This window comes from Phyllostomus discolor, chromosome 3, assembly GCF_004126475.2.
Source record: "Phyllostomus discolor isolate MPI-MPIP mPhyDis1 chromosome 3, mPhyDis1.pri.v3, whole genome shotgun sequence".
In the NCBI taxonomy this organism is placed as follows: Eukaryota; Metazoa; Chordata; class Mammalia; order Chiroptera; family Phyllostomidae; genus Phyllostomus; species Phyllostomus discolor.
The window spans coordinates 102,140,002-102,165,443 of record NC_040905.2 but is presented as its reverse complement, the minus strand read 5'-3'; the positions used below and the strand labels follow the sequence as shown (position 1 = coordinate 102,165,443).

The 25,442-nt window shown below is 40.1% G+C and overlaps 1 protein-coding gene across 3 annotated transcripts in view; it reads right to left on the bottom strand.

Annotated features, from left to right (window-relative positions):
- Positions 1-25,442, bottom strand: part of PDXDC1 (pyridoxal dependent decarboxylase domain containing 1) — a 58,195-nt gene that overhangs the window by 9,220 nt on the left and 23,533 nt on the right. For 2 of the 3 annotated variants that reach the window (XM_036020909.1, XM_036020910.1), the window contains exons 9-15: positions 23,314-23,398; positions 22,368-22,416; positions 22,116-22,217; positions 20,913-21,038; positions 18,759-18,809; positions 1,822-1,885; positions 37-131 (exon numbers count right to left, since the gene is read on the bottom strand). In XM_036020909.1, coding sequence (XP_035876802.1) covers positions 37-131; positions 1,822-1,885; positions 18,759-18,809; positions 20,913-21,038; positions 22,116-22,217; positions 22,368-22,416; positions 23,314-23,398 — 572 coding nt within the window. The remainder of the gene's footprint in view (positions 1-36; positions 132-1,821; positions 1,886-18,758; positions 18,810-20,912; positions 21,039-22,115; positions 22,218-22,367; positions 22,417-23,313; positions 23,399-25,442) is intronic. The other variant, XM_028511096.2, reaches the window with a different exon arrangement.

Sequence of the window (25,442 nt, the reverse complement as noted above, 5' to 3'; positions counted from 1 at the left end):
GGGACACAGGAGAAAGCACAGGACTGCCATTCTCACCCAGCGATTCAGTGCATCACAGGAGTGCCGCTCCCGGCTAACTGTTGAAGGTGCCATGTTGGGCGCTGGGACAGCGTTAAGCACTGGATCTGACAGCGAAACAGAAAAAAGGAATTTACCTCCCAGAAACACAGGGACCTAAAACACATGCCCCTCCAACCCCATTTTATTTAGCTTCTAACATTAACTGTCCCCCAAAAGTCTCAAATATTACAGAAATCAAATGTATACCTTATATGAATGGATATACAAAATGCGGTATAAACATAAAATGGACTATTATTTAGCCTAAAAATTCTGTCACATGCTCAAAATGGATGAACCTTGAGGACATTATTCTAAGTGAAATAAGCCTGTCACAAAAGAACAAGTACTGCGTGCTTCTGCTCTTATGAAATACCTAGAAAAGTCAAATTAATAGAAACAGAAAATAGAATGGTGGCTGCCAGGGGCTGGGAAGAGGAAGAAATGGGGAGCAGTTGTTTGATGGGTGCGGAGTGTCAGTTTTGCAGGATGAAAGAGTTCTCGAGAGATGCTGTACAGCAACGTGAGTATATTTAAGGTCACCAAACTGTACATATAATGGTTAAGATGGCAAATTTTATGTTTTTTTACAACATAATTTAAAAATAAATGTGTCTTACTAAACTAAATGTTACTTTTTCATGAAAAATATAATCCTTGAATTTATTCACACAAATAGAATTCTTAATTTCATTTAAAATGTTTTTTTCAAGGAATTTCAAAAGGAAATCAAACTGTAACATTATAGGTTATTGACTAAGCATTGTGCCAAGTAAGTCACAGCAGAATTACCCTCTGCTCATCAAACAGTCTGGGTGCCTACTTGTGCCAGGAGCTGTGTCAGGCCCGAGGGATATGAGGCTGGTAAGGTTTTGGTCACCTTGGAGTTTACACTTTATTGTGCTTGAGGAAACAGACCATACAGAAAGCAATGAAATCACTGACACTGTTGTGAGTGCCGTGAAAGAAGGGGGGCTCTGACAGAACTGGGAGTCACCTTAGACAGGACAGATGGGAAAGGCCTCTCTGCGGAAGTGGACATCATGGAGACCTGAATGGTGAGAAGAAGCCAGCCAGAAGAAGAGCAAGGGGAAATGCATCAGAGGCAGAGGAAACAGCAATTGCAAAGGTCTTACTCCAGTGAGCAAGAGGAAAGTGGCCTAAGAGGAAGCCAGAGAGGAAGGCAAAGGCTAGAGCTGCAGGCCTTACAAGGCCTGGTATAGAGCCGGGACCTTATTCAACTGCAACAGTGAGGCCCCAGAAAATGACACAATGTGACTTCCACTTAGAGTGCTCATTCTGACTGTCATGTAGAGAACAGTCGGTCCGGAATACAATGTGTGGGATGTATGGAAATTGACAGATCAGTTCAGAGGGGACTGTGGCCACTCAGGTGAAAAATATAACAGTGCGCTGGGCTAGGCTGGTGGCACTTAGGACAGTCTTACAAAGTAGAGATTCCCGGATCCAACCTACTAAATCAAATTATCTACTAAGGGGCAGTACCAGTGCAGGCACCAGAATTTGGAAACCACTAGTTTAACATAGGAAATTTTCAGGAAAGTGCTAAGGCCTTTAGGTCTGGTGTTGAGTTCTTATTATGAAAATTATTAAATTTTTCTGAAATGATGACTTAAGATTTTAGCAATCAAAATATTTTGGACTATGTATTTCACTTGAAATAGTTTAAAATTCAAAGCCCTTACACATGCACACACACGCATGCACGCACACACACCCTCTCTTTTTAGAATCTCCTACCTGAGCCTGGTAGTTCCTGCAGAAATCTGAACACTACTACTGGAGAACTGAGCTCATCTTCCACCTGAAAAATGGAATCTGACATTACCCAGTCACATAAATTTCAAACACTGACCAAATGAGCTAGAGTGTGAAAAATAAGCTAAAGATGTTTTATTTTTTTAATAAACACATAAAAAGTTCAAAGGTTAATTTCAGGTGTTAGAGAAATAAAAACCAAGGGTTTAGTAAAATTCTTAGAAAAAAATTATAAACTAGTTTTGAAAACACATTGCTGAATGACAATATGTGACACTGGTACACTGAAAGTAAAGTGGGAGGACATTTTAATAATAGCAGATAAACGTAAGACTAATGCTATAGATAAAAAAAAAAGGCAAGGAAAAAATGGAACTAGGATCAGTGCTGAGAGAGCCAAAGCTTTCAAAAATCCACAAATGACACTAACCCAATCAAGACTGGCTGGGACTTCTTACAGTCACAGAGAAAGGGAGAACAAGCACTTGCACCTTCTAAAACTCCCAACCAGGCTGCAAGTCCTGCCAGCAACACAGATAACCACAGTCTAGAACTGAATCTCTGTATTCTCTAAATCACTCAAGTGGTGCTTACATTCAGGACAGGCACCAGACAACCAACTTCACTGATGAAGTTCATAACAGATGAAAACGCCCACTGCATTAAGATAAGCCAGTGCCAAGTTCATGTTCTCCACTCAACAAATGCACAGCTGGCCATCAGCGCTACCATGAAGTCAGGATACAGGAGGAGTAACAATGCCCTAGACTGACTGTAGTATTTTGGGGGGTGAGGGAGGGAGAAACATGGGGAGAAAAGATCTCTAAGCATTCAACAATTCTAGTACTACTATTCTAGTTAGAAAACCTATTTTCCAAGGCTCTGTGATGCGATGGCCCCCTTGTAGAGCCACAACAGGAAATACTAACTTGAAAAGATGACAGGAAGTTGTCAGCTCAAGATCTTTTTACTGACTTTTCAAAAGACCCTATGGATGTGATTCAGGTCAAACACCATGGATATTCATATCAGCTTATTATTTACTGAGCCAATTCCTGTGTCTTCCCATTTATTATTCCTTTAACTTTCATGAAAATCAATCCATTAATACTTTAAAGTTAGAGGGGCTTAACATTTAAATAGAATGGGTAGGAAATAAGAACAAGAATGACAAAATCCTACACCCATTCCCCCACCATCAGGATAAGGCAGAATGATTTGAGTGCCAAGACTTCTATATAATCATGTGTATCTTACTTCTTTGAGCTCAATGGTCTCATGTCAATGTGCATAAGAAATACTGCACAGTGTCACACAGTCAGCCCTTCATATTGATGGGCTCCATATCCAAGGATTCAATTAACTGGGCATCACAAATATTTGGGGGGAAAAAACCTGAAATGTTGGCCCTGACATGTACTACATGGTTAGACCTATGATGGTTGCATCTATACCGAACATGTAGACTTCTTTGTCATTATTTTTAAAATAATACAGTATAAGATAATTACATAGCATTTACACTGAATTAGGTATCATAAGTAACGCAGAAATGATTGAAAGTATATAGGAGAGTGTGCATAGGTTATATGAAAATATATGTAAGGCAGCAGATTTTGGCATCTGTAGAGGGTCCTGAAACCAGTACCCAATGGGTGCTGAGGGGTGACTATACACAGAATTCTGGTTCCAGCAACATGGTAGACTAAGCTAATAATGAAGATATCAATTCTAAATACTTGAAATGCTGGATTCAATATAACTGACAACCAAATAAGGTTTAAACCCTTGTTAGGCTAACAAAAAAGGTGAATCCAGAAAGAAAACAGAAAGACTACTGCAAGCTGAGCTGCAGGGTGGGGAGATGGGAACAGGTATGGGCCTGAAACTGGCTTTAATGTCTAGGGTCATGGGTCTTCAAGCCCATGTGAGGAAGAGTGGTGACTGTGAATAAAGTCAGGACCCTTGAAGAACAGTCCTTATGAAAAGATGGAGAGAAAAACTCTGCCCACTGATCAGCAAGAAAGCTTAACCCTGCCTGTGGTTCTATAAAGGGAGAGAAAAAATCCTTGCATGAGAAATCAAAACATCAGGTGTGCATTGTGCCTGGGCTCAATATCCTATGTGGTATAGTATTCCTAAAGCTGTGAAACCAAGATAAATAAATGGACTTTGGCAAGCCACACAAGAAAAAAAACAACAAACAACCTAGCTCATAAAAAAAAAAAAAACAACAAAAAACAACCAGACACAGGGAGTAAGAGTCAGGAGACACAACTGAGAGGGCCCTAACCCTAACCCTAACCCTACTCTGGCAAAGGCACGTGGTCCTCTCTCCCTGGACCACGGGAGTCTCCACTCCGTCAAGGCCGCATGGTTCTCTCCCTCAGGGCCGTGAGAGTCATCACTTTGCTAAAGCTGTGTGGTTTTCTCTTGCAGGGCTGTGCATGGTTCTCCTCAGAGGGCAATTGTGTCCCCAGGAACTGAAATAGTAAAACAACAATCTGAAATAGACTATAACAACTGTTAAAATAGAGAAACAAAAGACCAAAAAACATTTTTTAAAAGATAATTTAAAAAGACAGTTTTGATTTGAAAAGAACTAAAGGGAACATCCTGAAGTGAAAAAGAAGTTACCTGAAGCAAAAATGTGGGCAATAGGTTAAACAGATGAGCTGCAACTCAAGAGCAAATTATTGGAGAGGACCACGCGCCTGCAGCCAGGTTCCTGTTAAAGGATCCCATTTAGGACACCCAGTGACCTTTAGATGACCATTTAATCTCTTCACACTGTGATAATTTATCAGTCTTTTGTTTGTTTGTTTGTTTTTCATGACTTTGACAAAATTTTGATTAAATGAATGCATTAAATAATTAGTTAAGAGGACTCTTAAGATGGCAGAATGTAAGTCTCAGCTTCTGTGCAGGGGAGGGAAACTCGCGGATCGGCGGAGGAACAGAGCAAATGGCCTAGGTTATCGAAACATTTTTGAAAACAGGACATCAAAAATTACAGCGGACACTGAAAAACCAGATGAGTAGGGGGAAGTTGTGAACACCAAGATACAATGGAGACTGCACCACTGAATCTCACAGGTATTCTACCACAGAAGTTCACACCACAATCACAGGAAACCAGAACAGATCAATTTAAGAAACAGAGGTTAACAAGAAGAATCCCACAAACAATGAGAAAACAAAGAAACAATCTCCAAATGAAAGGAAAGGAGGAAGCCTCAGGAAAAACGCTAAATGAAATAGAGGCAATTCTACTATCAGATATTGAGTTCAAAGCAATGATTGTCAGGAAGCTCAATGAGCTCACAATGAGCTACCAGAAACTACAGGGAAGCTAGAGTGAACTCACTGAAAACTACATCAACATGAAAAAGGAAACAGAAACTCTCAACAAGGGCCAAGAGGAAATGAAGAATACAATTTCTGAACTGAAGAACACAGTAGAAGGAAAGAAAAGCAGGATCAATGAAGCAGAAGATCACATCAGCGAGCTAGAGGACAAAGTAAAAGAAAACACCCAGAAAGAGAAAGAAAAGGAAAAGAGGCTCAGAAAGAATGAAAAGGGATTAAGAGAAATGCAAGACAATATGAAACGTAATAATATCCATATAATAGGGATACCAGAAGGAGAAGAAGAAGAGCAAAGGATAGAAAACCTATTTGAAAAAGTAATGATGGAAAACTTCTCTAATTTGATGAGAGAAAAAGTCACACAAATCCAGCAAACACAGAGAGTCCCAATCAAGAGGAACCCAAAGAGACCCACCTCAAGACACATCACAATTAAAATGGCAAAATTTCAAGACAAAGAGAGAATATTAAAGGCAGCAAGGGAAAAACAAGAAGTAACATACAAGGGAGCCCCAATAAGGCTAACAGCTGACTTCTCAAAGGAAACACTCCAAGCCAGAAGAGAATGGCAAGACATATTCCAAGTAATGAGAACCAGAGGTCTGCAACCAAGGCTACTTTACCCAGCAAGGCTCTCAATCAAGATAGAAGGCCAAATAAGAAGCTTCCCAGACAAAAGAAGTCTGAAAGAATACACCTCCACCAAATCAGCTCTGCAAGAGATGCTAAAGGGGCTACTTTAAGGAAAGGAAGGAAAAGAGAGAGAGAGAGAGGAACACATGTATATAAAAGACAATGAATAAGTACCTATCAATAATAACCTTAAACGTAAATGGATTAAATGCTCCAATCAAAAGACATAGAATAGCCGAATGGATAAGAAAAAATGACCCACACATATGCTGCCTCGGAGAGACCCACCTCAGGATAAAAGACCTGCACAGGCTGAAAGTGAAGGGCTGGAAACAAATCTTCCAAGCAAATGGACAGGAAAAAAAAGCCGGGGTAGCAATACTCATATCAGACAAAACAGACTTCCAAAAAAGGTCCATAAAGAGAGACCCAGAAGGTCACTTCATAATACTCAAGGGAAGAATCCACCAAGAAGACATAAATATTGTAAATATATATGCACCCAAATACATAAAGAAAATCTTAGAGGACTTCAAGAAAGATATGGACAGCAACACAATTATAGTGGGGGATTTTACCACCCCACTATCAAAAATGGACAGATCTTCCAAACAAAATATCAACAAAGATATTGTGGCATTGAACAATACCCTAGATGAAATGGACTTTACTGATATATACAGAGCCCTCCATCCTATAGAAGCTAAATGCACATTCTTTTCAAATGTACACGGAACCTTTTTAAAGACTGACCACATGATAGGACACAAAACAAGCCTCAACAATTTCAAGAAAATTGAAATCATACCAAGCATTTTCTCGGATCACAAGGGACTGAAGCTAGAAACCAACCCCAAGGAAAAAAACCCAAAACACTCAAAATCATGAAGATTAAATAGCATGCTATTAAACAATGAATGGGTCAAGAATGATATTAGGGAAGAAATCAAAAGGTTTCTGGAAACAAATGAAAATGAACTCACAACAACCCAAAACTTATGGGACACAGCCAAGGCAGTCCTGAGAGGAAAGTTCATAGCAATACAGGCCCACCTAAAAAAGTTAGAAACATTTCAAACAAACAACCTAACCCTACGTCTACAAGAACTCGAGGAACAACAACAAAGACAGCCCAGAGCAAGCAGAAGGAAGGAAATAACCAAGATCAGAGCAGAATTAAATGACACAGAGACTAAAAGCACAATTCTAAGGATCAATGAATCCAAGAGCTGGTTCTTTGAAAAGATAAACAAAATCGACAAGCCTTTAAGCAGACTCATCAAGAAAAAAAGAGAGAAAACCCAAATAAACACAATCAGAAATGAAAGAGGAGAGATTACAACAAATACCACAGAAATACAAAGGATTGTAAGAAATTACTACAAAGAACTGTATGCCAAGAAATTTGAAAACCTAGGTGAAGTGGACAAATTTCTAGAAAAATACAATCTTCCAAAACTCAATGAAAAAGAAGCAGAAAGCCTGAACAAACCAGCAACAGCAAAAGAAATTGAAGCAGTAATAAAAAAAACTCACAACAAACAAAAGGCCTGGACCAGATGGTTTCACAGGAGAATTCTACAAAGCATTTAAGGAAGAGCTAACCCCTATCCTTCACAGACTATTCCAAAAAATCCAAAAAGATGGGAGACTCCCAAACTCTTTTTATGAGGCCAACATCATCCTAATTCCAAAACCAGATAAAGATACAACAAAGAAAGAAAACTTCAGGCCAATATCACTGATGGACATTGACGCTAAAATCCTCAACAAAATACTGGCAAACCGCATCCAACAATACATTAAAAAGATCATACGAGCCCCGGCTGGCGTAGCTCAGGACTGAGTGTGGGCTGCAAACCAAAGTGTCGCAGGTTTGATTCCCAGTCAGGGCACATGCCTGGGTTGCAGGCCATGGCCCCCAGCAACCGCACACTGATGTTTCTCTCTCTTTCTCCCTCCCTAAAAAAAAAAAAAAAAAAAAAATCATACACCATGACCAAGTGGGATTCATTCCAGGGATGCAAGGATGGTACAATATTCACAAATCAGTAAATGTAATACATCACATAAACAAAAGCAAAGACAAAAACCACATGATCATATCAATAGATGCAGAAAAAGCATTTGATAAGGTACAGCACCCATTTATGATAAAAACACTCAGCAAAGTGGGAACAGAGGGAGCATTCCTCAACATAATAAAGGCCATATATGAGAGACCTACAGCCAACATCATACTCAATGGGCAAAAATGAAAATCTTTTCCACTAAGATCAGGAACAAGACAAAGCTGTCCACTTTCACCACTTCTATTCAATATAGTATTGGAAGTTTTAGCCACAGTGATCAGACAAGAAAAAGAAATAAAAGGCATCCAAATCGGAAAGGAGGAAACAAAACTGTCACTGTTTGCAGATGACATGATAGCGTACATAGAAAATCCTACAGACTCCACCAAAAAACTGCTTGACCTAATAAATGAATTTGGCAAAACAGTGGGATACAAAGTCAATATCCAGAAATCAAAGGCATTTCTGTACACTGACAATGAAACAGCAGAAGCAGAAATCAAGAAAAAAATCCCATTTGAAATAGCAAAAAGAAAAATAAAATATTTAGGAATAAACCTAACCAAAGAGGTAAAAGACCTATATTTAGAAAACTACATAACACTCAGGAAAGAAATCAAGGAAGACACAAACAAATGGAAACATATACCGTGTTCATGGATTGGAAGAATTAATATCATCAAAATGTCCATACTACCCAAAGCAATTTACACATTCAATGCAATTCCTATTTAAGTACCAATGGCTTATTTCAGACACAGAACACTTCAAAAATTTATACGGAATCATAAATGACCCCGAATAGCTGCTGCAATTTTGAGAAAGAAGAGTAAAGTAGGAGAAATCACAATACCTGACACTAAACTATACTACAAGGCCAATGTAATCAAAATAGCCTGGTACTGGCATAAAAACAGGCACATGGACCAATGGAACAGAATACAAAGCTCAGAAATAAACCCAAGTCTCTACAGTCAATTAATATTTGACAAAGGAGGCAGCAACATAAAATGGAGTAAAAATAGCCTCTTTAACAAATGGTGTTGGGAGAACTGGACAGCTACGTGCAAAAAAAATGAAACTCAAGCGCCAACTTACACCTTATACAAAAATAAATTCAAGGTGGATAAAAGACTTAAATATAAAACATGACACCATTAAAGTCCTAGAGGAGAACGTAGGCAGGAAAATCTCAGATATTTCACGTAGAAACTTTTTTACTGACATGTCCCCTAGAGCAAGGGACATAAAGGAAAGAATAAACAAATGGGACCTCATCAAAATAAAAAGCTTCTGCACAGCTAAAGAAAACAGTATCAAAATTAAAAGAGAACCAACTGTATGGGAAAACATATTTGCCAATGATACCTCAGACAAGGGTTAAATCTCCAAAATATATAAAGAACTTACAAGACTCCACTCTAAGAAGACAAGGAACTCAATTAAAAAATGGGCAAAGGACTTGAACAGACACTTCTCCAAGGAGGACTTACAGAAAATCCAAAGACACATGAAACGATGTTCAATATTGCTAGCTATCAGAGAGATGCAGATTAAAACCACAATGAGATACCACTTCGCACCAGTCAGAATGGCCATCATAAACAAAGCAACAAACAACAAGTGTTGGAGAGGTTGTGGAGAAAAGGGGTCCTTAGTGCACTGTTGGTGGGACTGCAGACTGGTACAACCACTATGGAAAGCAGTATGGAACTTCCTCAGAAAACTAAAAATGGATCTGCCTTTTGACCCTGCAATTCCACTGCTGGGACTCTATCCTAAGAATACTAAAACACCAATTCAAAAGAACCTATGCATCCCAATGTTCATAGCAGCACAATTTACAATAGCTAGATGCTGGAAGCAACCAAGATGCCCATCAGTAAATGAATGGATCAAAAAACTGTGGTACATTTACACAATGGAATTCTATGCAGCAGAAAGAAAGAAGGAGCTCCTACCCTTTGCAACAGCTTGGATGGAGCTGGAAAGCATTATGCTAAGCGAAACAAGCCAGTCAGTGAAAGACAAATACCATATGATCTCACCTTTAACAGGAACCTAAACAAAACAAAGAAACAAGCAAAATATAACCAAAGACACTGAAATAGAGGACAGGCTGACAGTGGCCACAGGGGAGAGAAGAGGGAATTTCAGGGGAGAATGGGAAGGGTTTACAGGAAAGAAATTTAAAGGACACATGGACATAAACTAGGGGGAGGGTGGTAATGGGAGGGAAGTGGGGAGGGTTGGGTGGGTGAGCTGGATTGGGAGTAAAAGGGAGAAAACTGTACTTGAACAATGATTAAAATAAAAAAATAAAATAACAATTAGTTAAAAATAATAAAAAAAGCAAATTATTGAACTGAAAGAAAGATCTGAAGAAATGTGCTGGAAGGCAGCAAAGAGATGGAGAATATCAGAGAGACTGATAGAAGATGGAAAAACCAGGTTCGATATGCAGCTAACTGAAGTTCCAGAAGGTAGGGCTACAAAAAAAAGAGTCATAGTTAAAAAAATGAATTCTAAATAGTTGATTAAAAAAAAAAAAAGAATCCTCCTGCCCTGGCCAGCATGACTCAGCAGGTTGAGCGTCATGCCACAAAGCCAAAGGTCGCCAGTTCAATTCCCAATCAGGGGACACGTGTGGGTTGCAGACCTTGTCCCCAGCTGAGGCACATGTGAAAGGCAACCAATTGTTGTTTCTCTCACAAATAGATATTTCTTTCCTTCTCTTTCTCTCTACCTTCCTATGTCTCTAAAATAAAATCTTTAGAAAAAGAATCCTCAGTTTAAATAAGCACGAGTCTCAATAAAAAGAAAAATCTTCATTTAGATATATCATTCTAAAACAGCAGAACACTAAAAAAACGAAGAAAATATTAAAAGCCAGCAGAAATGTAAACATAAAACAGGCAAACTAACCCATGGGGTAATTTAAGATTTTTCAGGTGTAAAGTGGCAATATTACATTACCCCCTTGTGATTTTAGAATTCAACCCATGTGCTAGATAAGAATCCAGTAAAATAACAGCCTGTTTATAACAAAGCTACAGAGAAGACCTGAGTTGGTCCACTGACAACACAGGTCACTAAAGTCACCCCTGGCATCCTGGAAAAGGTGCCAGTGCTGGTGCTGGTGCTGGTGAGCTGGAAAAATGGATCTGTTTTTCAGGGATGTGATATGTTCCTGAAGGGCCATCCAGATGGGAAGGAAGAACACCCATGAAAGTTTGAAGAAGGGAGACAGCTATCCTTAGGTAACTTGGGTTCAAGTCCTGGCTTTGCCACATACTAGTTAGGGGACTCTGGACGCACAATTAATTTGAACAGAAATGGAAGTAAGAATACCACTGAGACACTGTGAGGATTCAATGGTTCCATACTCTTTTCTCAAAAAGGATTTTACTTATATTTATTTATAGAGAGAGGGGAAGGGAGGGATAAAGAAAGGGAGAGAAACATCTATCAGTTGCCTCCTCTATGTACCCCAATTGTATTGTGACAGCTGTCATCTCAACGTGCATTAAAAAAAAAAGAGGCCCTGGCTGGTGTAGCTCAGTGGATTGAGCGCGGGCTGGGAACCAAAGTGTCCCAGGTTCGATTCCCAGCCAGGGTACATTCCTGGGTTGCAAGCCATAACCCCCAGCAACCGCACATTGATGTTTCTCTCTCTCTCCCTCCCTCTCTCTCTCTCTCTCTCTCTCCCTCCCTCCCTCCCTCCCTCCCTCCCTCTCTCTCTCCCTCCCTTCCCTCTCTAAATATAAATAAATAAAATCTTAAAAAAAAACAAAAAAAACAAAAAAAAAACCCTGGGGCTTCCACCAAGATGGAGGCATAGGTGGATGCACTGTACCTCCACACACAACCAAGATTAGAACAACAACAATTTAGAGCTAGAATAATACCCAGAACTGACAGAGAATTTATCTGAATGGAAGTCGGACAGCCAAGAAGTTGAAGTAGACCCGTTCATCCAGACCGGTAGGAGGGGCAAGAGGAGGAGCGGGCGTGGGTTGCGGCTCGCGGAGATCGGGGAGAACTGGGCACATATGGCAACCAGGAGCGAGTAAGCCTTGTGGGACGCAAAATTGCAGTGCAGTGGTGGACCCTGAGTGCGCAAGCGGTGGCTGGCGGACCCAGTGAGGTGGCATTGTGGACCAGGGCAGAGCGCACAACCCAGAATCCCAGAGAAGGGACTGAGATCCCAGGAGGACGGAGGTACCACCATTGTTCCCTCCCACCCCCGCCCCCACATACAACGTCACAATTGAGGGACTGGAGTGCCCAGCCCAGGTGAACACCTAAGGCTCCGCCCCTCATTGTAACAGGAGCAACCAGACCAGGAAAAAAAAAAAGGAGAGAGAGAGAGAGACATGTCTCCAACAGAAGAACAGATCAGTCCCCCAGGACTCATCCTTTTGAGCGACCAAGAAATAGCCAATCTATCAGATGCACAGTTCAAAACACTGGTGATCAGAAAGCTCACGGAATTGGTTGATTTTGGGCGCAAATTACGTGAAAAAATGCAGGTTACCATAAAAGAGATAAAGGAAGATGCACAGAGAACCAATAGTGATGGGAAGGAAACTGGGACTCAAAACAATAGAGTGGACCAGAAGGAAGAAAAAAACAACCAAACAGGAATGAATGGAGAAATAAGAATTCAAAAAAACGAGGAGAAGCTTAGGAACCTCCAGGACATATTTAAACGTTCCAATATCTGAATTACAGGGGTGCCAGAAGGGGAAGAGGAAAAGCAACACATTGAACACGTATTTGAACAAATAATAAAAGAGAACTTCCCCAATCTGGCAAAGGAAATAGACTTCCAAGGAATCCAGGAAGCTCAGAGTGCCCCAAAGAAGTTGGACCCAAGAAGAAACACACCAAGGCACATCATAATTACATTAGCCAAGGTAAAAATGAAGGAGAGAATCCTAGAAGCAGCAAGAGATAAGGGGACAGACACCTACAAAGGAGTTCCCATCAGACTGTCAGCTGATTCTCAAAAGAGACCTTACAGGCAAGAAGGGGCTGGAAAGAAGTATTCCAAGTCATGAAAGACAAGGACCTACATCCCAGATTGCTCTATCCAGCAAAGGTCTCATTTAGAATGGAAGGGCAGATAAAGTGCTGCTCAGATAAGGTCAAGTTAAAGGAGTTCATCATCACCAAGCCCTTATTTTATGAAATGTTAAAGGGACTTATCTAAGAAAAGAAGATAAAGAAAAAAACATGTAGAGTAAAAGGACAGCAAACTCACAATTATTAACAACCACACCTAAAGCAAAACCAAAAGAAACTAAGCAAACAACTAGAACAGGAACAGAACCACAGAAATGGAGATCACATGGAAGGTTAGCAACAGGGGAGTGGGAGGAGGAAAGAAGGGGAAAAGGTACAGAGAATAAGTAGCATAGAATGTAGGTTGAAAATAGATAGGGGGAGGGTAAGAATAGTATGGGAAATGTAGAAGCTGAAGAAATTATAAGTATGATGCATGGACATGACTAAAGGGGGGGATATGGGTGGGAGAGGGTGTACAGGGTGGAGGGGAGTGAAGGGGAAAAATGGGACAACTGTAATAGCATAATCAATAAAATATATTAAAAAAAACTATTGACACCCAGTCAAGATGACAGCACAGGTAAACATGAGTCAACAGCTCACAAAACCACATCAAAATTATAACTAAAATACAGAACCATCACTTGGAATCACCAGAAATCAAGCTGAATAGAAGTCTGACAACTATGGAATTAAAGAAACCACATCCATCCAGACTGGTAGGAGGGGCAGAGATGAGGAACAGGCTGGTCCCATATCCTCATATGGTGGGGAAAAAATTTAGAAGAGATATCTTGGGAACGAGGAGTCCCAGCCCCAACAAAGTTCCCGAGCCCAGGATTCTAGTACAAAGAAGATAAATCCCCACAATGTCTGGCTACAAAAACCAGAGAGGATTGAATTGGTGGAAGGAACTTCTAAAGTCCCAAGCAGTTCCTCATAAGGAACCCACACGTGGACTTACCTATGCAGACTCCAGCACCTGGGTAGCAGCTTGAAAGGCACCAGCGGCATAAAGGGAGAAATGAAATGTCTGGCATCAAGGCCTAGGCTGTGGGACAGCTTTCTTCCAGAAAGAAATGCAGACAGAGGCCAATGTCCCTTTTCTGAACCCTGACCCCACAAAACCACAGAGCCATCAGGCTGGTGCCATATCTGAGACTCCAACAACCTGGTTACTATTGTTTGCCCTGCTCTGGAGATCCCCTGAGATTCCATCCCATCCAATCTATGGTGCCATCCAAGCTGGTTTTCCATATGAATAGCCAGCTGGTCTTCACTCATGCTTCACAACTTCCTAAATTCTATCAAACAAACAACAGCCAGCCTCACTGAGCCCCCAGCCCCTGTACGTCTTGCTAAGTGGCCCCAGGCTCTGCACTAGCAGCAGCCAGCCTAGATTCACAACTTGGCTTTGCCTGGGAATCTCCAAGCCCAGCACAAGTAGCACCATATTAGATTGCTTTATAGCTCAGGCAGGAAAACTCAAGCAGACACAGGTGGTGGCTGACCATGGCCTGCACCACCAGGGAAACCCCAGAGCCTGCGCACCCAATGGACAGCTACAGACCACATGGGAGCATCACCACCCTGCTCCTGGACAGCTGATCCTCCACAGAGGGCAGAGGTTGGTGGTCAGTAGTCAGAGCCAGTCCTTGTAGCTGACTGGCCCGGGCGAATCCCTCCCACTGACCTGCCAACAGCAATCAAGGCTCAACAAGAGGAGTGTATGCAGCCCAAACAAAGGGTACACCTCAAATACACAGCCTGGGTGATGGGGGAGGCTGTGCCACTGGACCCTACAGGACATCTACCACATTAGGCCATACTACCAAGACTAGGAGTTATAAAGCCTCTACCTAATACATAGAAACAAACACAGGGAGGCTGCCAAAATGATAAGAAAAAGAAATGTGGCCAAATGAAAGAACAGATCGAAACCCCAGAAAAAGAACTAAATGAAATGGTGATAAGCAATCTATCAGATGCAGAGATCAAAACATTGGTTGTAAGGATGCTCAAGGAACTTAGTGAGGACCTCAGCATCATAAAAAATCCAGTCAAAAACAAAGAATACACTAATTGAAATAAAGAACAATTTACAGGGAAACAACAGTATAGTAGATAAAGCCAAGAATCATATCAATGATTTGGCAAATAAGGAAGCAGAAAACAACCAAGCAGAACAAGAAGAAAAAAAGAATCCAAAAAAAAAGTGAGGATAGTGTAAGGAGCCTCTGGGACAACTTCAAGCACTCCAACATTCGTATCATTGGGGTACCAGAGAAGAGAAAGAGCAAGAAATTAGAAATGTATTTGAAAAAGTAGTGAAAGAAAACTTCTCTAATTTGGTGATGGAAATAGACATGCAAATCCAGGAAGCACAGAGAGTGCTGATGCAAAGAGGCCTACTCCAAGACATATCATAATTAAAATGCCAAATGTTAAAGATAAAGTAAGACTCTTAAAAGCAGCAAGAGAAAAGTAGTTAGTTACCTACAGGGGAGTTCCCATAAGACTGTCAGCTGATTTCTCATAAGAAACTTTGCAGGCTAGAAGGGATTGGCAAGAAATAGTCAAAGTCATGAAAAGCAGGGATCTACAGCCAAGATTGCTCTACCCAACAAAGCTGTCATTCAGAATCAAAGAGCAGATAAAGAGCTTCCCAGACAAGAAAAAACTACAGGAATTCATCATTATCAAGCCATTATTATATGAAATGTTAAAGGGATTTATTTAAGAAAAAGATGAAGATCAAAAACATGAACAATAAAATGGCAATAAATACAAGTCTATTAACAATGGAATCTAAAAAACAAACTAAGCAAAGAAGAACAAGGACAGAATTATGGATACAATAAGCATTTTGAAGGTTGCCAGATGGGAGAGGGGTGAGGGCGAATGGGTGCAGAGGTGAGGAAATTAAGAGGTACAAATAGGTAGTTACAGAATAGCCATGGGGATGTAAACTACAGTATAGGAAATGGAGTAGCCAAGAACCTACTCATATGACCCATGGACATGAACGACAGTGTGGGGATTGACTGAGGGAGTAAGAGGTACAAAGGGGGAAATATGGGACAACTGTAATAGCATAATCAATAAAATATAATTTTAAAAAATTATCAAAATTGGTGAATTTTTGTGCAGCCATTTCAATACTAAAGATGGAAGAAGATATGTAACATTTTCAGTATATGATGCTTTGCTATTTCAAGGAGGTAACATGTATCTGAAGAGCAAAAAAGATTTGTGCAGTGTATGGAGAAGGTGCTGTGACTGACTGAACCTGTCAAATGTGGTTTGTGAAGTTTCTTGGTTCTATTGACATTTTGGTCAAATAATTCTTTGCTCTGGGGCTGTCTCATGCATTGGAAGATGGTTAGCAGCACCACTGGCCTCTACTCACTAGAAGCCAATAGTAGAGGATAGCTGACATACTCAAAATATCCAAATCAATAAAGGTATTTGTGAAAATGAAAAATATATCTTTATTTTACTAGAAAAAAACTAAACAGACTTTTTGGCCAACCCAGTGTTTTATGATGTCTTACAATCTTAATTTTGCCTTCCCATACATGCTCTTCATAACAAGCCACTGAGGCAAAATAAACTAATTTCTCCTGTAAATTGCCCTGAGAATGGTCCACTGGTGAACAACCTGAGCTTTGGAGTTTGAATTCCAGCTCTATCACTTCCTAGCTGTGTGGCCTGGGCAATTCAACCTGTCTGTGCCTTAGTTTCCTAAGCAGTAAAAAGGGAATAGACACTGCATCCAACTCATGGGTTAGATTTATTTATTCATGCTTGGATGCCTTATTCTGTGCCACATACTATATTTGGCACAGGACATAAAACCATTAAAAAAGAGACAAAAATCCTTGCCTTTATGAAGCTTCTACAGGGAAAAACATACAATGAACAAACATATAATACTATTTCAGGTAGTAAGTGCGATGAAGGAAAAAACCTGGAGGATACAGAATGGTGGATGGTTGGGGCTGTTTTAGATAGAGTGGTCAGGAAAGGTCTTTCTGAAGAGGTAGGATCTGAACTAAGATTTAAGGATAAGAAAACAGTCATAAAAAAAGAAACCAGTCATGGTAAGAATTAGGGAGAACAGTATTTCCAGGCGGACGGAACAGCATGTACAAGGGAGACTACTGTGAGGGTTAAATGAAATAATCCATGTAAAGTACTCAGTACCTTGCATTGTACACAGCAAGCATTTCACAAGAGCAGCTGTGACAATGATGATGATTACTGACAGGCCACAGTGCCTCACAGTGTTCACCAAATACTGTATCCCCAAATGAGAAAAGCAGTCTTTGGAAGGAGGGATGGTGAAGGTTTATGTCTGGGCCACATGTGGCCTTGTAAAGATGCTCCAAATCAACTGGTGATTAACTAGCACCATCAGATCCTCTCTGCTTGGAGAAACAGAGAGAAGCAGATAGGACACAGGGGAGCCTGAGCCGGCCCAGCAATGGAGGGACAGAGGAAGTACACAGGCCCACCACTGTCTTGATTCCTGCCAGCTTGCTGGTTTGAATTCATAATTTGGGTTTCCCTGATTCCGACCTGCGTACCTTCACTGACTGCTGAGCTCACAGACTTAGATTCAATGTCACAGGCCCCTGTAGTATGGCTGAAATTAAAACCCAGGTCTCCTGACTTACATTCATCTGTTGGCTTCTCCAGTGGGCCCCTCTCCTCTTCTGAGCTAGAATTTGGGTCAACTAAGATCAATTCAGAATAGGCTACAAGTTCAGAAAGCAGTGCAGAGCAGCCCCTTCTCAGGAATGTAAACCAAACCATGCACTAAAATGGGAATAAGGTGTACTAACTTGAACCCAAAATAAAAGCAAATATTAGTTTAAAACCCAAATGTATCCTGCAAAATTGTAAAAGAAACATATAGTGACCCTGTTTAAATTAGAATCTGACCTATATATTTTCTAAAATTCTAAAACACAATAAAGAAAACCATGAAAACATTCAAACCTGAACTGACACTTGGCTATCAGCCTTACTAAATCCTCATTTCCTTGTCTAGTTATTATCCCCAGGGAGTAATGTGGAGACTGGTTGATATCTTTTAGGAAAATACCAAGGGAGAGGAGAGCAGGGCACTTGCTTTTCTCATCCTTATTCCCCTTTGTGCAAATGAGAACTTTGGTGTCAGAAGGTTGTAGAAAGAGTCAACCAAAGCATTCCGAGAGATAAAATAATTTCTCATTTCAGAAGGACAGATATTCTACAGTTGTTAGGCAAGTAAAGTCAATGGTGTAATTTAATTCTGTGCAATTCTTAATTTTAACAATAAAAAGTACAATTGGATTCTATAAAAAGCACTGTAGGGTTTCAAATAGTGTATGGTGCAAATGTCTAGGCTTTATGCTAACTGTAGATTTAGGTTATTAGTATGTGCATGAGTCTCTTGCAAAGAATGTGGTTTTTAAAGTACAGCATAGGAAATATAATCAATAATACTGTAATAACTATGTATGGTGCCAGCTGGGTACTGGAAATACCAGGGGGAACACTTTGTAAAGCATATGACTGTCTAACCAATATGCTGTACACCTGAAATTAATACAAAATAATACTGAATGTAAACTGTTACTGAAAAAACCTTTTTTTAATTAAAAAAAAAGAATGTATTTTTACTGGAGCTGCCACAATTCCACTGAAATGCATCAAATCTGGAGAAAAAGCATTCTAAGTTGCTAAAGTTAAAAGTTATTTACTTCAAAAACAAATTATATACTATACCAAGATTTTGATGTGGTCCACTTTCTTCAAACTTTCTTGCAACCGTTGACTCTGTAAATAACAACAAAAAAACCCCAGCTTATGTAATTTTATTAAATCGACACAACATATTAAGAAGTAATTTTCATGAGGTCTTTGCAGGTCTGCAAACCAGGATCTCAGGCAGACAAACCACCTGCATCTTGGTGATTTCTAAGTTCAGTTGCCAATTTTTGCATTTCAACATCTGCAATTATTCCCTATTGTTTCAGTTTAAAGTTATATTTTGTGGTTCTAGAAGAGCTTTTTCTAATGAGACATAATTGAATTTATTTGTATCCTCACCTGAGGACACTTTTTTCACTGCTTTCAGAGAGAAAGGGAGAGAGAAACATCGACCAGCTGCCTCTCACGTGCACTCAGTCTGGGAATGGAACCTGAAACTCAGGTATGTGCCCAGACTGGGAACCAAACCTGCAACCTTTTGGTTATGGGATGATGCGCCAACCAACTAAGCCACATGGGCCAGGGCAAGTGAATTTTTCATATTAGCAATTTAAGTCATTCATTCATTCATTCATTCATTCAAAAACTACTGAGTGTAGGCAACAAAAGTGAAGATAAACAAATGGAACTACATCAAACTAAAAAGCTTCTGCATAGCAAAGTAAACCATCAACAAAATGAAAAGCCAACCCACTAAATGGGACAAAATATTTGCAAATCATTTATCTGATGAAGGGTTAATGTCTAAAGTATATGCAGAACTCATACAACTCAACAGCAAAAAAAAAAATCTGATGAAAAAAAATGGGCAGAAAATCTAAACAGACTTTTTCCAAAGAAGATATAAAGATGGCCAACAGGTATGTGAAAAGATGTTCAACATTCCTAATCATCAGGGAAATGCCAATCAAAACCACAAAGAGATACTACCTCACACTTGTTAGAATGGCTATTATCAAAAAGACAAGAAAGAACAAGTGTTGATAAGCATATAGAGAAAGGGAACCTCTTGGGCACTGTTGGTAAAAGTGTAAGTTGGTCCAGCACCACAGAAAACAGTATGGAGGTTTCTCCAAAAATTAAAAATCGAACTACCACAGGATCCAGCAATTCCACTTCTGAGTATTTATCTGAAGAAAACAAAAGTACTAATTTGAAAAAATATAGATACTCCCATGTTTATTGCAGCATTATAGATAAGAGCCAAGATATGAAAACAACCTAAGTGTCTATTACTAGATGATGAATAAAGAAAATGTGATGTATATGTGGACTATAATGGACTATTACTTAACTATAAAGAAGCATGAAATCTTGCCATTTGCAACAATGCAGATGGACCATCTGGACATTATGAACCAGAAGACTACTGCTGCAGTAATATGAAAATGCTAATTTTTCTTAAGTATAAAAAAGACACTTGAGGAAGTGCCAATTCTCCAAGTATACACTTAAAATGAAGATTTACTTTTAGACCTATTTGCATAACTTACTGTGTCATTAGGCACTACTGTAAGAGCTTTACATGCATCAACTCATTAAGGCCTCATAATGACCTTTTGTTATGTCATTATCCGTATTTACAGGTAAGAATATGGAAGTATGGAGGTGACATCATGCTTTCAGACTAGATAGGACTCGGTTCTCCAGCTGCATAAATATGACATATTTGCTTTCTAAACTATAGCATGATTATATAATTTTCAAAATTAGAATACTTCAAAGAGAAACAGAATTAAAATGGTCTCCCAAAGACTTGCAATTAGGCAACTCAAGCCAGCTGATGTTAAAAGCACACATGCCATCCATGTCAACCCCTCGCCCTCACATCCCTTCATCCTCAAGAGTCAGTCAAGTGGGGACATTCACGGCCCCTTTTGCATCCTTTGCCACCCCTCGGCTGTCATCTTGTGACTTCTTTTCTCATCCGATGTGACAACAGCATTCGTTTTAATCTGATCCCATTTGGATACAAATGCTGGGACAACCCCAGCAGTCTCTCCCAGAACTTTGAACAAGAAATGTATACATGTTATTAATATGCTTGCTCATGAAACAGAAAATCTAGACAACGAGGTACTGGATAGAGGCTAAATCAATGCAGTATTTTTCTGACTCCTTTTGCCAAAGAGAATTTATGACTCATTTAAACTTTAGATTTCTACTCACCAGTTGGCAGGCATGCTTAATCCTGTCCACAGTCCCATCAAGCCCCAAGTATTGTAAAGACAACCACAGTGGCAGGGCACGGAGTTTGTCCGCTGGCTTATTTGATGTAAGACCAGCAACTAAAGTCTAAAAGAAGCCAATATGAGTTTATTAACCAAAGCTAGTGGAATCACATACTAGAATTATCTAGTTACCATTTACCAGGCACTGGGTATTTGTCAGATGCTATGATAGTCACTTGGCTTGCATTATTCATTTTATTTATTTATTTAAAGATTTTACTTATTTATTTTTAGAGAGGGAATGGAGGGAGAAAGAGAGAGAGTGAGAAACATCAATGTGTGGTTGCTGGGGGTCATGGCCTGCAACCCAGGCATGTACCCTGACTGGGAATTGAACCTGCGACACTTTGGTTCGCAGCCTGTGCTCAATCCACTGAGCTATGCCAGCCAGGGCACATTATTCATTTTATCATCTAGCAACTCCATGAAGTAAGTATTCTAGGCAACTTAGCTCAGGGACCCTGCTTTGCTCAAGGTTTCATGTCTGAGATGTGGCAAAACCAGGGTGAGAATACAGATGGGTCACATCTCAGAGCCACAGCTCTTAGCCACTCAAGAAACTGAGGCTAAGGCTGTTCCAAGGCTGTTCTGATCATCCTCGAATACCCAGTCATTATCAATTGGGCAAGAAATCAACTGTTGTAGCAAGAATCACTTAAAGCTTATTTTGCATGAGCCACTAAGTGGTCCATTTTCAAAAACCATCACTATACTTTGTTACAACCTTCTAAACAGTGTGCTTTAACTACTCTGACAGGAATGCCACTTATGGGAACCTTTTCTAAGGAAATAATTTGAAACACAGAAATATGCTCATTATTTCAGAAACAAAAATTTGAAAACATCCTAAAAGTTCATAAATGGAGAATGATTAAATAGATTGTGGTATTAAAGTGACAGATTATGCAATCATAAAATATAATAAAATGTTCTTCACATACACAGGGAAGTATGGGAAAAATAAATAGAAAAAGCACATGTGGCACAATTTCACTTCTGTTAAAAAGTTTTTGAAAAATAAAGTTATAGAAGTGACATTAAGGAAATTTTTCACTTTTTCCTTTGTTTTTCTGTATTTTGCCCCAGGCCCAGTAATGATTACAAGCCACCCCCCACTCCCTGCCAGTGAGAACAGGCTTACCAAGGCGGGATCGTCGTGTTTATAAAGGGTGACTGCAGGAACAGCTGGCAAACCCAGCCACGGGCCTGGAGTCAGTGTCATGCTATCACATTTGGTTGCGGCCTACCAAAGAGAAAACAGCTTTTTGTTAGACTATTAGAATACACAAAACCCAATACCCTCCTCCATTCATTAAAAACCATGAAAAGCCATCAGGGATTAAAGCATTTGAAATTCCTTCTTAAAAATACGATATTTAGTAAATCAACATACCAGCACTGAAGAGGAGACATAACCTAGAGCCAACGTTGCCAGATTCACACTGGAAGAAAAAACACCAATCTAAGAATTATTAACGTACTGCTGCTCATTCACTAAGTATGCATTTTCAAAAAAAGAAAGAAAGAAAGAAAGAAAGAAAGAGGCTCTGCTGTCTTTCAGCTGTGTCATTAGCTTTTATAAAAGCAACAGGAAATGCAGTACACACACACTGCAGGAAATCCTTGAAAATGTATTTCAGGGGATGTCTCCCACTTAGCGTAATGGGCCTTATATCCTTCACAACTATTATTTTCCAGTCACCATTTTTCCCTAGAGGGATAAAATAGAATGAAATCTCCCTTGCATGACGTGCTGGATATGGATGGACAACTATGGCTGCCCTGCATCCTCTCCCTCTCTTCTCTTAGCAGCACTCAAATGGCCTTCTGGGAAGCCACCCCAATCTCCCCTATCAGACCTTGGTTTTGGTGGAGGAGACACCACCACCTGCCCCAGAGGTGGGTAAATAACTTAAACTACATTTTCTTGGCTGCAGTGATTGGTATGAGACTTTTGCAGGGACTTCTGATCCACTGGACACAAACCTGGAGAGAAGGCTGGAGTTTCTGCAGCTACTTTGGACCATAACAGGAACATCTGTCTATAGACAGAGCCAGCACAGAGGAGCTAAAGCAAGTGGCTGAGGGAGTAGGGGTGACACACTGAGTCCTGACTGATGTTGTGCCTAAAGCCAATCCTAACACTGTTTTGTTTTGTTTTTTTGTTATGTGAACCAATAAAATCTCTTCTCACTTAAGCCAATTTGGGTTGTCTTGTTATCTACAACCCAAAAGAGCCCTTAGGGACAAATGTCATAACAAAGTGAGAACCTGGATGTCCACTCCTTGGGAGCACTATGTGCAGGCCACCCATGGAGCCAACTGCACCCTCCACTCACCCCTCCACATGAAGCCATATGCCATACTGCTCGCAGAGTTCTTTCAAACGACCGATCTTATCTGTGTGCCCTACTGCTGCAGTTCCTAGGATAAAACACACACACACACACACACAAAAGATACAAAAAGGAACAAATATTTTTGAGTCTTTAAAGAATGATTAAAGAGCTTTAATATACGTTATCTCTCTGTGATGGATGTAATATTGTATCTGTTTATTAAGATTTACTTTGTGGACTGGCTTAAAGTCAACTTTTGCAAATTGATGATTCAAGTTTTCAAGAGTGTGTATTCTCCATTACGCATATCTACAAAAAAAGCTTGTAGCCCTGGCCAGAGTGGCTCAGCTGGCTGGGTGTCATCCCACAAAATGAAGGGTCACTGGTTTGATCCCCACTTAGGGCACGTGCCTGGGCTGCAGGTTCAGTCCCAGGTTAGGGCACATGTGAGAGGCAACTGATCAATGTTTTTCTCCCATTGACATTTCTCTCTCTCTCTTTCTTCCTCCCTTCCCCTCTCTCTAAAAATAAATAAAGAGCCCTAGCTGGTGTGGCTCAGTGGACTCAGTGCCGATCTGAGAAGCACGGGGCTGCTGGTTTGATTCCCACTCAGGGCATGTGCCTGGGTTGTGGGCCAGATCCCAGCAGGGGATGTGTGAGAGGCAACCACACACTGATGTTTCTCTCCCTTTCTTTCTTCCTTTCTTCCCCTCTAAAATAAATAAACAAAAACCTTTTTTTAAAAAAGGGTTTTAAAAATTAGCTTGTAAATTGTGTTATTTAAATCCCCTATATACTATTTTCTATTTGAATTGTTGCTTCATGAGAAATACATTCAAGTCTCCCAAATTGATGACTATAAACATTTATAAATGCTATCTCTTAGATTATACAAATTATAATTAATATGAAGCCTATTTTATCTCACACTAACTGCTTATGTACTTTTGTTGTTAGCACTTGTCCAAGATAGCTTTTCCTACTCTAACTTTTTGTCACTTTTTGGGTTATTTTTATTTATAGGTGTCCTTTTTTAAAAAAGATTTTTATTTATTTATCTATTTTTAGAGAGAGGGGAAGGGAAAGAGAAAGAAAGGGAGAGAAACATCAGTGTGTGGTTACCTCCCACACACCCCCTACTGGGAACTTGATCTGCAACCCAGACTTGTGTCCTGACTGGGAGGAGTCAAACCAGCGATCCTTTGGTTGGCAGGCCCACACTCAATCCACTGAGCTACACTAGCCTGGGCCATAGGTGTCCTTTTGTTAAGAACAAGAAACATGGCCCTGGCCAGTGTGGCTCAGTTGGTTGAAGTGTCATCCCATGGAAAGGTAGTGGGTTAGATTCCTGGTCAGGGCACATACCCAGGTTTCAGGTTCAATCCCTGGTTGGGACATGTAAAGAAGGCAACCAATCAATGTTCTACCCCTCTCTCTCCCTTCCCGCCTCTAAAAGCAATGAAAAAATGTCTTCGGGTGAGGATAATAAAAAAGTACATAGATGAACTTAAGATGTTTTAAACTAAATTTGGAGGTTCTTTGTTTTAATATAGAGTATGTATTCTGAAGTCAGTATGAAACACTTTAATGTATTAAAGTGAAACACTTTAAAGTATTAAACACTTTAATCCATCTCCTTGGTAATTTATTTACATTACAGCTTTTGCTGGGCGTATCCCTCTTCTCAAAGCATAAATAAAATATGAAGTCATGTATTATCCCAACTATCCTAAATTTCCATTTAGCAGAATCCCACCTAGTAAGATTTTAAACCCTTACTAAATGCCTCAACAAACAAAACTGATGCAAGTGATTCTTTAGCAGGATTTATGGTAGGAAAAGAGCTGAAAACTTCCCCAACTTGCAAGTTTGTCTCAATTTAAAAAAAAATCTTAACTGAGCCCTAGCTGGTGTGGCTCAGTGGACTGGGCGCCAGCCTGTAAACCGAAGGGTCGATGGTTCAATTCCCAGTCAGGGCACATGCCTGGGTTGTGGGCCAGGTCCCCAGTAGGGGGTGAGTGAGAGGCAACTGCACATTGATATTTCCCTTCCTCTCTTTCTCCCACCCTTTCCCTCTGTCTAAATATAAGTAAATAAAGTGTTTTTTAAGAAACTCTTGACACATTGGT